General features: G+C 43.4%; 2 long non-coding RNA genes and 1 gene segment (V, D, J or C); 2 read left to right on the forward strand and 1 right to left on the reverse strand.

The window, feature by feature from the left end:
- Positions 1-3,108: 3,108 nt before the first annotated feature.
- LOC144455757 (uncharacterized) lies at positions 3,109-15,003 on the forward strand. Its single transcript, XR_013484487.1, has 3 exons — positions 3,109-3,183; positions 4,806-5,019; positions 14,159-15,003. It is a non-coding gene; the product is annotated as an uncharacterized LOC144455757 (long non-coding RNA).
- Positions 7,403-11,631, reverse strand: LOC110192477 (immunoglobulin kappa variable 1-39-like). The segment is given in 2 exon segments: positions 7,403-11,270; positions 11,431-11,631. Coding segments are annotated over 2 exon segments (525 nt in total).
- Positions 11,780-12,452, forward strand: LOC144455758 (uncharacterized). The gene is made up of 2 exons (XR_013484490.1): positions 11,780-12,002; positions 12,224-12,452. It is a non-coding gene; the product is annotated as an uncharacterized LOC144455758 (long non-coding RNA).
- Positions 15,004-15,587: the final 584 nt, after the last annotated feature.

Raw genomic sequence — 15,587 nt, forward strand, 5'->3', positions numbered from 1 at the left:
TCTGTCTGAGATTGTGAGCCGAGTAACCGAGTGACAGACAGCTAGTGGGAGGAGGAATGTACCCGTTAGGAGTATTTAACCTGGCTTTCTGCTTCTGTGTCTTTGTCTCTCCTCATCAGACCATGCTGGTGGAGGGACACCCAAATCTCGAGAATTGAAATAATAATAATAAATTAACTTTCTGTTTCTCCTTGGATACCCTTGTGTTTTGTTTTTGAATTTGAGTGGCATCCCACACATGATTAAGTGATTTGCCCAGGGTCACACAGCTAGTAAATCCAAGTGTTTGGTTTGAGGCCAGATTAGAACTCAGGTCCTCCTTTCTTCAGGGCCAGTGCTCTATGCACTGCACCGCCTAGCTGCCCCTGTTTGTCTTTCTTAGAACAAAATGAATAATGCCTGATAAAGCATAAGTCTGAAGTCTTAAAGAAAGCAGTTGGGGAATGGCTGACTATATTAGGGTCTACAATAGTAGTACGCTGTGAAAAAGCTGGTTTCAGAGAAATTCATAAAAATGTACTGATGCAGAGTAACATGAAAAGACCAGGAGAACAAATGATTGAGTAATGACAACACTAGGCCTGGTACATAGGCCATTCATGGTGGCCCAAGTCTGTCATCCCAGGTACCAGGGAGGCTGAAGCAGGTACATTGCTTGAACTCAGAAGTCAGGAGCAGCACCTATGCTAAGGGCAGATCAGGTGTCCAGACCAAGTCTGGCACCAACAGAAGCCCTGGCCTCTTCCCCAGGAGGCTGCCTAAAGACCAGCCAACTGGCCCAGATCAGAAAGAGAGCACCTCAAAGCTTCCATGCCAATCAACAGTGGGATCCAGCCTGTGAGCAGCTGTTGTATTTCCAGCCAGTGAGATAGGGAGATCCAGTCCCAAGACAATTTGGGAGGGGAAGATGTCAGGGTTTCTGTCCAGAGCAGGAACAACTGCTATTTACACTCCCTTTCAGCCATCAGATCCCAAACAGTGACTCAGAGAGGCTTGGGCTGGGACTTAATATTGGCCAATCAGTGAGAGCCAGAGTATTGTGGACTGAGGTCATAGTGAAGTATCTCCAATTCAGTCTGAATGGGCTTTATCAAAGCCTGGTTTTCCAGAACGGAGTCTCAAGCAATTTATATTCCTTTAGTCAGATCCCCCAAATGTAAGTGTCTGACTCTCTATTGAGATTAAGAGGGAAGAGAGAAATTGAGGAAGAAAGGAAGGAATGAGGGAAGGAGCACGGCCTAACTGGAGCTGGACAGTTGGTCCCCAGTGGGGCAGATACTCCTTTTCCAAGATTGCTGCTCATCCTTTTTCTTGAAGAGACTAATGACATCAGGAAGGTGAGGTTCAGAGGAAACTGGACACACCCAATCAGCATTGATTCAGATTCCTCAGGTGTCTTTGGCTAGGCCAAACCCTTTTGCTAACTTGGATTACAGGTGATTTTAAAGTGTGTCAAATTTATGCATCAGTCTGGAAATCACAGGAGATGGAATGCTTAGACTAGTTCTAACCTTTTTTTAGGGTAGTTTTATCTTTTAATAAGCCTGAAAAATGGAGACTTTTCAGCTCTCTTAAGGAAGTGGAGAGAAAAAGTTACTCAGAGCTGAGAACTGTCACCACGTGTCTTTCTAAGAGAATCTATGAATTTATGGATAATATTTCCTTTCAAAGGGCTAAGAGTATTGGAACTTTGAAAAAGAGTTTTAAATGTTTATCATTAGCGATTGTTTTGATTTAACTCTATTTACCTCAGGTTACTATTCTGTAAGGGGGTAATAGTGGAAGTCACTTTTGAGAGAAGTTATGAGGATCCCATGATTGTAAAATAACTGGCATATGCTAGACAACATTAATATTATCTCTCTAATTTAAAGTAATTGCTGCACACCTGATAACTTTGAAGTAGTTTTGAAATACCAAAAGTAATAAGATCACTAACTTCTATATGTGATAATAAGAAAATGCAATTGATGTCATTTGAAGTTTATTATTGGTGTTATTATTGTATTTCTCAAGCTTTAATCTAGATTTTGTTGCACAGGAATTGGGCCTTTTAAAAAGAAAGGCAATTGTGATTAAGTGACTTGCCCAGGGTCACACAGCTAGTAAATATCAAGTGTTTGGTCTGAGGCCAGATTTGAACTCAGGTCCTCCTTACTTCAGGGTCAGTGCTCTATCCACTGCACCACCTACCTGCCCCTGTTTGTCTTTCTTAGAATGACCTCAGTAATGCCTGACAAAGCACAAGTCTGAAGTCTTAAAGAAAGCAGTTGGGGAATGGCTGACTAAACTAGAGTCTACAATAGTAGTATATGGTGAAAAAGCTGGTGTCGGAGAAACTAGAGAAAGTTATAAAAATGTACTGATGCAGAGTGACATGAAAAGACCAGGAGATCATATGATTGAGTAATGACAACACTAGGCCTGGTACATAGGCCATGCATGGTGCCCAAGCCTGTCATCCCAACTACCAGGGAGGCTGAGGCTGGCACACTGCTTGAGCTCAGGAGTTAGGAGCAGCAGCTGTGCTGTGGCCAGATCCGGTGTCCAGAGCAAGTCTGGCAGCAACAGAAGCCCTGGCCTCTTCCCCCCAGTAAGCTGCCCAAAGACATGTGAACTGGCCCAGATCAGAAAGAGAGCACAACAAAGTTTCCATACCAATCAACAGTGGGATCCAGCCTGTGAGCAGCCCTTGTATTTCCAGCCAGGTGAGATAGGGAGATTACTCCTATAACAGTTTGGGAGGGGATGATGTCAGGGTTTCTGTCCAGAGCAGGAACAACTGCTATTTACCTCCCTTTGAGCCATCAGATCCCAAACAGTGACTCAGAGAGGCTTGGGCTGGGACTTATTATTGGCCAATCAGTGAGAGCCAGAGTATTGTGGACTGAGGTCATAGTGAAGTATCTCCAATTGAGTCTGAATGGGCTTTATCAAAGCCTGGTTTTCCAGAGTCCAGTCTCAAGCAATTCATATGCCTTTGGTCAGAGGCCCCAAATGTAAGTGTATGATTCTCCATGGTGAGGAAGGGAGAAAGAAAGAAATTGAGGAAGAAAGGAAGGAATGAGGGAAGGAGCATTGCCTAAGTGGAGCTGGACGGTTATGTCCCAAGCAGGGCAGCTATTCCTCCTCACAGATTGCTGCTCATCCTTTCTTCTTCAAGAGACTAATGACATCAGGAAGGTGAGGTCTTGACTTGCAAGTGGATTGGATTTAAGTGAGGCAGGGCTGGGTAAAGTTCCCTCTCTCAGTCAATCCTCCAGAGCCATCTGAGTCCAGTAGCAAGATATAAATCAGAATGACTGGAGATGGCCTCTGAGACCTGAGAAACAGAGAGAACTAGGAAAGAGCTCTGTTCCACTGTATCCATGGCCATCCCATTGTCTTCACCTATGAGAACAGAGTAAGAAAGAGGCGGCCCCCAGGGCAAGGTTTGTGGTCCCTGGCTAAAGCATAGGAGGCAGAAGATTCTTTCTCTTCCTCTCTTTTCTCTCTCTTCTTAACCTTTCTACCTCAACCAGTGTCCCTGGGAGAAATGACTCCTGCAGCAGGGCTGAAGTGGGCCCAGTTCTCCCGTGAGGGAAGTGTTTGCCCCAAGCCTGTGACTCTGGGGAAGCAGCTGCTGCCCTCTACTGAAGGGCTGAGCAGTCTGGAGGTTTTTGTTCAGGGCTGAAACACTGTGGGGAGTGGATAACTATTATATTGAGAACAGTAATAATCTGCCACATCCTGAGCCTCCACTGCACTGAGGGTGAAGGTGAAGTCTGTCCTAGAGCCACTGCCACTGAACCGGGCAGGGACCCCAGAGTTCAGGGTGGAAGCAGCATAGATCAGGAGCTGGGAGACTGTCCTGGTTTCTGCTGGTACCAGGCCATGTAGCTGCTAACGCTGGAACTGGCCTTGCAGCTGATGGTGACTTGGTCTCCTGCAGCCACAGACAGGGAGCCTGGGGACTGGGTCAGCTCAGTGGCTGCCTGGGATTCTAAAGGAGAAGAAGAAAGAGATCGCAGTGAGTGAAGAATCCTGTGGAGACACAGTGAATGCAGGAGTAGTTCCCTTACCCTTAGGCTGTGTCAGAGATGACCACTGGAAAACTGTTTCTATTAGTAAAGAGATGTCAACTAAGGCTCTTTGGAAGTCTTACCTTGAGGCCAGAGCAGTAGGATGCAGAGGAGCAAGGAGTGGGAGAGCATTGTGACCCTGGCAGAGCTGGAGGCAGACAGCTCTGAGCTCAGAGGGAGACAGATGGGAGATATTTGTATCTCAGGCTGGGTTTGAGAAGGTGCCTTGGATATCACCATGCAAAACAGTGCTGGTCCAGCCTAAACTGAAGGACCCCAGGAGTTGTCATATGCACATGGAGGAAGGGACAGAAATGTATTTCCTTGAAAGTGTGACCTCATGTGGCCTCTTCTTTTATTGCAATATTAAATGCATCTGCCCTAAACTGGACTTGGTGGTGGCTGTGGCAGGTGGCCATTTGTGGTTATAAATGGTAGGAAGGGTGGCAAGGAAAGGGGTGAGGGGCTCTCTTCCCAGGAGAGATCTGATGGCTCTGAGTTTGGGGACCTAGAGTTGACAAGTTTCTATGTAAAGAACAGAATGAAGGAGAAGAAGGAGCTGAGTTAGGAAGAATACCAAGACTGAGGAACCAACAGCATTTAAGGACCCTTAGCTAAGGACACAGGCTGAGATGAAATGGAGATGGATGGGACTTTGGAGAATGTATGATCTCCTACGTGGTATAGGGAGAATGTGTCCCCTGAGCTGTTGAGAGAAATTTGTTCTTCTCTTCTCTGTTCCAGTTATAGCTTTCAAAAACTAAAAAGAAAAAAAAGAAGAATGGTGGTCTCAACCTTTCATTTTGTGGATGGGGAAACAGGCCAAAAGAAAGGAAATGGTAATTCAAGAGCCAATTTCCAATTAAAGTCCATTCATCTCCTTTCCTGCACTCAGAAAGTTTCCATGCCAATCAACAGTGGAATCAAGCCTGTGAGCACCCAAAGCATTTCCAGCCAGGTGAGATAAGGGAGATCAGGTCACAAAACAATTTGGGAGGGGAAGATCCTCAGGGTTTCTGTTCAGAGAGGGAGCAATTGCTATTTACACTCCCTCTGGGCTATCAAAACCCAAATAATCTCAGAAAGTTTGGGCTGGGACTTTTAATTGGCCAGTCCGAGAGAACCTGAACCATTTATCTGTAACTGCTAGAGAAGTATCTCCTTTTGAATCTGAATGCCCTTCATGAAAAACTGATTTTCTAGAACTCAGTCTCAAGCAATTTACATTTCTTTGGTGAGAGCACCCACATGTAAGCCTATGATTCCCCATGGGGAGGAAGGGAGAAAGGGAGTAAGGGAAGAATAAAACTTTAGGAAAGAAGGAAGGAAAGAAAGAAGGAGCATTGCCTAACTGGAACTGGACAGTTGGGTCCCCCGTGGGGCAGCTTCTCCTCTTCCCCAATTATTGTTCATCTTTTGTTCTTGAAGAGATTAATTACATCAGGAAAATGATTTCTTGACTTGTAAGTCCATTAGATTTAAGTCACCAGCCTCCCTCTCTTCTGGAGAGACATCTGGTTCAATGTTGAGACATAAAACAGAATCACTGGAGATGGACCCTGACACCTGAGAAAGAGAAAAGAAAAACAGAGCCCTGGGAAAGTCCTCTTTTTCCACTGCGTTTGGGATAATTGTGCCAGTCATCTTGACCTATGTCTTGCCACTGGCCTCTAATGAGTCTGGAGGAGAGAGTGAGGCTGATGTCTTTGCACAGCTCTGCCTCACTTAAATCGAATTCACTTGCAAGTCAAGCTGTCTCCCTCCTGATGTCAATTGGTCCTTTTCCAGAAAGAAGGATAAACCACAAACACCACCAACCAGCCCCCACCTTGGAATCTTTCCCTGTGAACAAAACCACCTGGAGGGGCATCTAGGTGGCACAGCGGATAGAGCACCAGCCCTGAAGTCAGGAGGACCTGAGTTCAAATCCGGCCTCAGACCAAGCACTTGACACTTACTAGCTGTGTGACCCTGGGCAAGTCACTTAACCCCACTTGCCTAAAAGCAAAAAAAAAAAAAATTAAACAAACAAACAAAAACAAAACCAGCTGGAGCCAGGTTGGCCCCTGACCATTTTAACCCTTCTGTTAGGATTCATGGCATGAAAGACAAAACAGCCAGAATGAAGAGGTTTTCCTCACTCAGATTGTCCAAGGCTGCTGGCATCTCATGACCAGGCCTTGCTAGCTCTTCCCCCTTCCCTTCTAAAGGTGGGAAAAGTTTTTCATGGGTCTGCAGTTTGCGAATTCCATTGTGCTCTGCACTCCTGAGACATGCCCTGGGGTGCAGGTTTGCTACCCTGTGATTTCCATTGAAGATGCTTTATTGGTCAGTTTGTTGCTTTAATTTATTTTACCACTCTGTACTTGGTTGTGTGAGACCTGCCTATGCCCCTCATCACCTGTAAGAGGCCCAGCCAATTGGAGGGGATGATTTGAGGCCTCATTTTTAATCTTTTGTGATGCTCTCTCTGTGAACTCAAGGTTCTCTTGCTGTCAGCAATCACAATCTGTGTCTGTATCATGTGTGCTGTGAGTGAGCCTGCTACCTTGTAAGATTTACAATGCAGTCAGTGAGAAACTCCCAAGGGCTTTAGGAAAACAAAGAAACAAACAAATAAAGAAACCTGTAAAACTCTTTTCCTTGTGGTTCTAGCTCTGGGGAGACTGCAGTGACAGTGAAGAGTTAGATATAGCTAAAATTTCGAGATCGATCATTAAAGAGTTTGTAAATTGATCGTTTTGGAATGGGAGGAGAAAACTCCTGAGACTTTTGGTATAACTCCAGGAGCTCATCTCCTCCTAAACACCTGGTGTTTCCTATTCCCCCCCAGAGTTAGGAGTGTATCTCAGTATGGGGAAGAGAAGAGAGTGCTGGAAAATTGTAGGAAAATTCAAACACCTTTCCCCACCTGACCAAAGGGGGGGTGGGGCAGCAGCCTCAGAGGAGCAGTGGCCCTAATGGCCCTGTGCCCCTGGGCCTCCTGCAGCCCACCCCCCTAGGCAAAGCCTGGGATTATCAGCCATGTTCAGTACATTCTGTCCACCCAGAGCCAGTAGCTGCAAATGGCATCATTGTTATCAAGTTCTGAAGCTGTGGGGAGGAGAGAGGTGGATGGGTCAGGCCCCTGGGGAGCATTCCCTGAGCCATACCACCACTTATCACTTCTGGGAAGGCCCTGGCATCAGCCACCCCAGCCCCTAGGCAGTGCCCTCTGCCAAACCCTCCCCATCACCCACCTGCTGCTTGGAGTGTTGTGGGCTGAGAGGTTGAGAGGTTGTGACCCCTCAAAGACCGGAGTACAGGACGGGCAGTCTGGCAGGAATTCACAGACTCAAGCATTCTTTAATTCAAGGTGGCAAAGATTTATTGTTACACTTTTCAGCGGGCAAGGATTCTTAAAGGATCCTGCAACCTTAGAGAGGTACAGGTAAAGTTTACATAGGATAAAATGCAATAAAACATATGTCAAATATGCTAACTAGGGGATTCAGGGTGGGATGAGGGAGTGGTTAAGGAGGGGTTAGTTCTCATGAAACTCAAGATAAGAAAAATCCCATTATTCAACAGAGTATCTGGTCCCAGACATCCCAGGCCCAGTGATAACAAACAGGAAGAATACTGATCAGCTCTATCTGGTCCTGGAATTTGCTTGACACAGGAAGGGGTGTTTTCAGTTCACTCAGAGCTTAAATGATTATCAAGGGACAGTGTTTCTGAGGCTAGGGAGAAATTGGGGTCTGAGTACAAGCACCCAAACATAAGCACCTAAGCATAAGCACCCAAGCACCCCAACAGTTATCAAGTCTGTGCAAGAGTTTTCTGTGTTGTAGAATTCCTACTGAGCAAATGGGAATCCTTGCACAAAGTAGGAGTGTGATTTTCAAGCCTGCTTCTTCTAATGATACACACCCACGCACGCACACACACACACACACACAGAGGTATATATATTAATTTTGGAGATCTGTGAATTACCATATTCACTATCTATGTGAGATTCCAGAATGTAGTTATTTTCTTAATTTCTAGCAATATATTTAAGGACAAAGGAAAGAAAAGATACTGAGGAAATTTTTAAAGCCTGGTAAACTTTGTTTTGTGATAGGCTAATTTAATTGGGTGTGCTCTTTCTGGCTTATAAAAACTTAATCTCCTCCTCATTACAAAACCTTTTCGATTAAGAAATTTTGTGATACCTAATAATTCTGGAATCACTAGGAATTCAGTTTGTTATAACACTTTGGGAATTTCTTTATATTACTCCAGGACATTTTACACCAACTTAGTTTAATGAATTCCAATTTTTAAAGGTCCATATTTGCTTTCAGGTAGAAAAGAGAGTTATCTATCATTTTAGAATTTTCCAACTAATTTTCTTCATAAATGTTAAGTGATTTTTTTTTTATATCAGGATAAACTTTAAACTATTTTAAAGTAGTGGAATATTTTTGGAAAGAAAGATTTCAAAAAAGCATCTTTTGTGTGATTTTTAGAAGACCTACTAAATTTTCATTTGCAGGCCAATTTATTACTAAATTGCTATAATGAGTTGTAAAGCAGAAGAGATCTTGCTGTTTTGATCTGAATTTGTAGTGATCCCATGGCTTAAGCAAGGGTTAAATTAGTGTTTGAACTTATCATACAGATAAGATTCAATTCCTAAACTGTCTCATTCTTCTAGAGTGAGGACAGTCAGAGAAGGATAAACAAGTGGTAAAACAAGGATGCCAACCTGTCAAGTTGTGAGGTTAAAGTCAGAAGCTTCTTCATTCTTGTTTAAGGAATAATATTTCAGTACAGACAGTTATGCTAATGAAGAGTACTAACTTATGAGCTATCTTGTGTTAACTTAACAGGAAATTGAATATTACTTTTTATTCTGGAATTAGAATATGTGCAGAACTGTATGCAAACTGCTTAAGTCTCATGTTAAGATGTTCCCATTGTCTAAAGGGATTGTGAGATCAGTAATCTTTTTTCTGTGATGGATCTCTTACTATTGACAATGTGAGATTAAATACTTATGATCAAGGGTGTGTGATCCTTGAGAGCTGAACTCACCTGAAGCTCTGATTATGGGAATTTGCAGTTGAAGATTTTATGGGACTACAATTTACCATCCTCGTGAGCTTTGATTGTAGGGATGGTTGTCTGAATTATCATGGAGCCAATAGTAGAATGGCATGCACTGCAGGCTGAGAACTGCTGAAGGTGGATGTCTATGCCTGGGAAAAGTTTTGGGGACAACCTCAGACATAGCCTAGGTAGTATATTCCTGACTCTGTTTCCCAATTATGCTCTTTGCTTTCTAAAAAGGAAAATCCCCCACCTGATGAATCCTGTGCTTTTCTTTGAACATCTTGTGGCTATATGATTGACTGTCAGATACAGCTTATTCCTGGAATCAAACAGAGCTAGGGAAGTTTTTCTCCTCTGTTATGATCTATGACATTGTTATAATTACCTCCCTCTTTTTCCTTGTAGAGCAAATTTCTATAATCAAGAAGTACTGCAAGTACAATATTAATAATTCAATAAGGCAATACAATAAGAGATTGATACAGGAACACCACTGAGTCACTACAATAGGATGCAAGTATGCATATCTTACAATTTTAACTTACATTTGTGGCCAAATACCATATGGATAACATCCTCCTAAGCAAGAAGTGACTGGACAAAGTAATAAGACCAAGTGTAATTGTGATACATTTCTAATTAAATAGCATAGCAAATTTGGACAGAAAAGCATCAAAATTCATCTGTTTCCTCTAAGAATTATATAAAGATCTGAATGGGGTTTATTAAAGCCTGATTTTACAGAACTCAGTCTCAAGCAATTTATATCCTTTGTTGAAAGCCCCCAAATGCAAGAGTATGATTCCACACGGGGGGGAAGAGAGTAAGAAAGAAATGGAGAAAGAAATGAAAAAATGAGGGGCAGCTAGATGGCACAGAGGATTGACCACCAGCCCTGAGATGAGGAAGATCTGAGTTCCATTCCAGCCTTAGACAAAACACTTGACACTTGGTATGTGTGGGACACTGGGAAGTCAGTTAACCCCAATTGCCTAAAAAAAAAAGAAAGGAAGGAAGGAATGAAGGAAGGAGCATTGTCTAATTGGAGCTGGACAGTTGTTGTCACCAGTGGGACAACTAATACTATTCACAGATAGTTATTTGTCCTTCATTTTGTAATTTTTTTTTTAGTTTTGCACATTCACTTTGTTAAAATTTTGAGTTCTAAATTTTTGGACCAGCTTACGGCTCCACTAACAATGCGTTAGTGTTCTAATTGTTACACATCTTCCCCAGCGTGACAGCTATGCCTCTTCACAGAGGGTTGCTCATCCTTTGTTCTTGAAGAGACTAATGACATCAGGAAGGTCATGTTTTGACTTGGAAGTGAATTGGATTTAAGTGAGGCAAGGCTGTGCAAAGTCCCCAGTCTCACTCTCTGCTGCAGAGCCATCTGAGTCCAGTAGAAGATAAAGATCAAAGTGACTGGAGATGGCCTCTGAGATTGAGAAAGAGAAATGAAAAACTGAGATCTAGGAAAGACCTCTCTTCCACTGTATCCAGGGCTATCCTATTGTCTTCAGCTATAAGGGCAGACTAAGAATGAGACCAGGTGCTGGAAGCAGCCGCACAGCAAGGTTTGTGGTGCCTGGCCAAAGCATAGCAGGCAAAAGATTCTTTCTCTTCCTCCTTTTTCTCTCTCTTACTCTTTCTACCTCAAACAGGGCCCCTGAGACAAATGTCTCCTGCAACAGGGCTGAATTGGGCCCAGCTCTCCCCTGAGGGCAGTGGTTTTCTCAAGCCTGTGACTCTGGGGAAGCAGCTGCTGCCCTCTGCTGAAGGGCTGAGCAGCCTGGGGAGGTTTTTGATCAGGGCTGAAACACTGTGGGAATGGAGTACTATAAGACTGAAAACAGTAATAGTCTGCCACATCCTCAGCCTCCACTGCACTGATGGTGAGGGTGAAATCTGTTCCAGAGCCACTGCCACTGAACCGGTCAGGGATCCCAGAGTACAGTGTGGAAGCAGCATAGATCAGGAGCCTGGGAGACTGTCCTGGTTTGTGCTGGAACCAGGCCATCCACTTGCTAACGCTGGAACTGGTCTTGCAGCTGATGGTGACTTGGTCTCCTGCAGCCACAGACAGGGAGGCTGGGGACTGGGTCACCTCAATGGCTGCCTGGGATTCTAAAGGAGAAGAAGTAAGACATTTCAGTGAATGATGAATCTTGTGTAGAGACAGCGAATGCAGGAGTAGTTCCCTTATCCTCAGGCTGTGTCAGAGATAACCACTGGAAAACTCCTGTCTCTGAAGTGGTGCCAACCTATGGCTATTTGGAATTCTTACCTTGAGGCCAGAGCAGTAGAAGCCAGAAGAGCAAGGACTGGGAGAGCATGGTGACCCTTGCAGAGCTAGAGGCAGAGAGCTCTGAGTTCACAGGTAGACTGATGGGAGATATTTGTCTCTCAGGCTGAGTTTGTGAAATGTCCCTTGGACATCACCATGCAAAACAGTGCTGGTCCAGCCTGAACTGAAGGACCCCAGGAGTGGTTATATGCACATGGAGGGAGTGGCCTAACTGTGTTTCCTTGAAAATGTGACCTCGTGTGGTCTTCTTTTTTATTGCTGTAGTAAATGTACATGCCTTAGGCTGGACATGGTGATGGCTGTGGCAGATGGCCAAGTGTGGTTATAAACAGGTGGAGGCCTGTCTAACTTCCCAGGAGAGATCAGAGGGCTCTGGGTCTACAGACCAAGACTTGATAAATGTCTACGCAAAGAATAGAATGAAGAAAGGGAAGAAGGAGCTGAGTTAGAAAGAAAACTAAGACCAGGAACCAACAAAATTCAGAGAGTTAAGGGCACAGGTTTAGATGAAATGGAGATGGAGGTGACTTGGAGATTCTCTGGTTTACTAGGTGTTGTGGGGTGAATGTGTCGCTTGAGTTTTTGTTGGATGTGGGGAGAGGGAATATGTTTATTTTTCTGTTCTGTATTTCGGTTATATCTTTCTGAAAGCTAAAAAGGAAAAAAAAAGGGATTGCTTATTTCAACCTTTCTTTTTGTAGTTGGGGAAACTAAGGCCAAAAGAGGTGAGTGGTTACTTAGGTGCTTTTTTCATCTCATTTTCTCTACTCAGAAAGCTGTCACCTTGTATCAGGCCTTCATCATCTCTAGGGTGGACTCTTGCCATGACTGTCTGGTTGGTTTTCATGCCTCTATTTTCTCTCCACTCCAGCCAATGCTGTACTCAGCTGTGAAATGGATCATCTGAGACAGCAGCTCTCACCATGTCACCTCCTCTACTCCAGAAACTGCAGTCCCTCTGTATTACCTCCAGGATGGAATAAAAAAATCCTTTAAATCCATTCAGACCTTGGCCAATTCCTATGTTTCCTATTTCCTCACTCACCCCTTCCAAACCCCATGACACCCTCTCTGTTTCTCATAAAGGACCCTCCTCTGTCTCTGTGCCCCTTCAGTGCCGTCCCATGTGCCTGGAATGCTCTTCTTCCTCACTGCCACTTCCTGGCTTCACGTCCTTCATGTTTGCTCTGAAACAAACATGTGGGGAAACTTCCAGTGATATTTTCTTGCTACTATGATCTTCCCAAGCAGTCTTTTCTGTAATGCCCGTAAGTCATGCTGAACAGAGGAGTGTCTGTGGAAGCTATCTGACTGAGTGTGTTTTTTCAGTTTAAAATTTTTAATATTGAACTTAAACACTAAGAGAAGAACATTTCCATACCTGCAGCAGAACACAGAAAGTGGATTCTGTGTGAAACTATGAACCTCTCTTTCACACAGCTTGCAGAAGTATAATAAAGTGGATCCCTGTCACTGTAAACTGTCATGCTTATCATACTTCCTTCTGTTCTTTCTTGTGCATTTAAGCAGATGATTCAATGGTCTACTATTTTCTCCCCTCATGATTGCTCTTACCTCATTCCTGAATTAAAAATTGAGAAGAAATAAAGAAAACACATCCCCTGTGACATACAAGCACAGAAGCAGAATAAACTCTAGACAGTGTCAGAGTCCACTTTCTGCATCTGGTGTCCATCCTCTTTGTCAGGTGGTTAACACGTCTTCTCAGAGTTTCTCTAAAGACGTGGTTCAGAGTTGTTTGTCTTGACCATGCTGATGTCCTCATACTTGCTAATGCTGGAAGTGGCCTTGCAGCTGGTGACTGTCTCCTAGAGGAAGTGATTGGACAAAGTAAAGACAAAAGTATAATGTGATATATTTCTAATTAAATAGGATAGCAAATTTTGAGAGAAAAGCTACAAGATTAGACTGTTTCCTCTAAGAATTATATAGAGGTCTATATCATTGGCTTCCAAAATTTATCTTTCATGGAAATTCAGGCTTTAGGCATGCTTTGGTAATAAGTTTTCAAATTTGTATTTTCCATTATGAAAGTATCTGTCTGACAATTTTAAAAGGCAGAAGAGCTCATTTTATGATTGGACCCTCACATTTTAAAAGATTCATAGACCAGGTACAGGATTTAGGCAAGGACAGAAACTGCCACTGGTATATAAACTGAAATTCTCTGAAGTTTTAAAATTGGAGAATGAAATTTAAGTGATTGTACTAACTTATACTAAGTCGGAATTATCCAGGACATGTCTAGATTTGATCCAGAGAAGCATAACTCCCTTTTAGAAATGTCTTGAGAATAAAACCTATTGTCCTAGAAAGGATATCTAGAGACCAGATAACTACCTGAGACATCTGGGACTTAAAAGGTGCTGATTAATTAGACATTGAGAATAGGTTACTGGGATACAAGGAGACCTAAGGTTAGTTACCATTGTGTGGTTTATGTTTATGTTTTCTTGGTTACCTTGGTGACACGTGAATTTCCTTGAACAAAACTTGTCTGTTGTGCATCCTCTCAGTGGTTTAATCCATTCCTGACTTAAGGTAATTGTGCAGCTATGGAAATTCTGAGAAAAACTTTGCTATATTGTTTGAACCTGAACCATGTTTATGTGTCTTTAACCAAGGACTTAAAGTTTTGTTATTTATTCTAAGTTGCCAACTGATATGTGTTCTAACACCCTGTCAGGTCTTTCTGAGGACTCCCACAGCTGGCACCTTGTGGATGTGCACTCCTGGATCATCTGAAGGCACCAGCTACAAGAGGACATCTCTTCCCACTCTGTGAGGAAGAAGAAGTCTTCCCCATACCTGTGTTGGCCTTCAGGTGGCATCTTTGTACTCACCTTTGACCAAAAGGAGGGAAGTGAACCATTCTTAAGGCCCCCAAGACCTGAGAAAGTCCTAAAACCTAGATTGGACAGTCAGGAGAAAGACATTTTTGGCCACTCTGAGCTTAACCTACCATAATGCTTTGCGTGCTCTGGCAAAACAGACATGCTTTGTTTTGCTCTCTGAGTGCAACCAAAATGCTCCTTCCTGTGTTAGCAACTAACTAGAAGGCTGGATGAAACTGATCTGGAGCATTCTTCTGTTTATGACTCCCAAGGGCAGGATGCTTTGAACTGGACATTATCATGAATGATGAGACTTTTTCTTATGTTGTATTTTATGGACATGCATTATGCTATGTTATGCTATACGTATTCATGTTAATGATAAAAGAAACACAGAAATCCTGCATCTATAATGTCAATGGACACCTTGACATTCTCTTATCTTATTGTATTTACAATCTATCCAATTGAGAAATTCCCTTCTCATATTATGGTTAACACCTATGGAGACTCTAATTTTGGCTGACATAGGCATCATGAGCCAGGAAGGGAGGGAGGGGTGAGAGGGAATTGCTGTGAAGATCTAAGAGCCCCTTTGTTTATCTGTGCTTGGGATCATTTCACAATGAGCTCCATGCTTATCTCTGTATGCATGTTCCAGAAGCTTTGAGAGAAATAAACATGTACATGCAGCCTGGTTTTGTTTGTCTTTCTTTTTCTTTTTTATTTTTAGGCAATTGTGATTAAGTGACTTGCCCAGGGTCACACAGCTAGTAAATAGCAAGTGTTTGGTCTGAGGCCAGATTTGAACTCATGTCCTCCTGACTTCAGGGTCAGTGCTCTATCCACTGCACCACCTAGCTGCCCCTGTTTGTCTTTCTTAGAATGACTCAGTAATGTCTGACAAAGCACAAGTCTGAAGTCTTAAAGAAAGCAGTTAGGGAATGGCTGATGAAATTAGGGTCTACAATAGTAGTACACGGTGAAAAAGCTGGTTTCAGAGAAACTAGAAAAATTCATAAAAATGTGCTGATGCAGAGTGACATGAAAAGAGCAAGAGATCAAATGACTGAGTAAAAACAGCACTAGACCCAGTACATAGGCCACGCATGGTGCTCAAGCCTGTCATCCAAGCTGCCAGGGAGGCCGAGGCCGGTGCATTGCTTGAGATCAGAAGTTAGGAGCAGCAGCTGGGCTCTGGCCAGATCAGGTGTCCAGGCCATGTGTGGCAGCAACAGAAGCCCTGGCCTCTTCCTCCCCAGGAGGCTGCCTAAAGAAATG

Source organism: Phascolarctos cinereus, unplaced genomic scaffold (genome assembly GCF_003287225.1).
Source record: "Phascolarctos cinereus isolate Bilbo 61053 unplaced genomic scaffold, phaCin_HiC Scaffold_2;HRSCAF=192, whole genome shotgun sequence".
NCBI classification, from domain to species: domain Eukaryota; kingdom Metazoa; phylum Chordata; class Mammalia; order Diprotodontia; family Phascolarctidae; genus Phascolarctos; species Phascolarctos cinereus.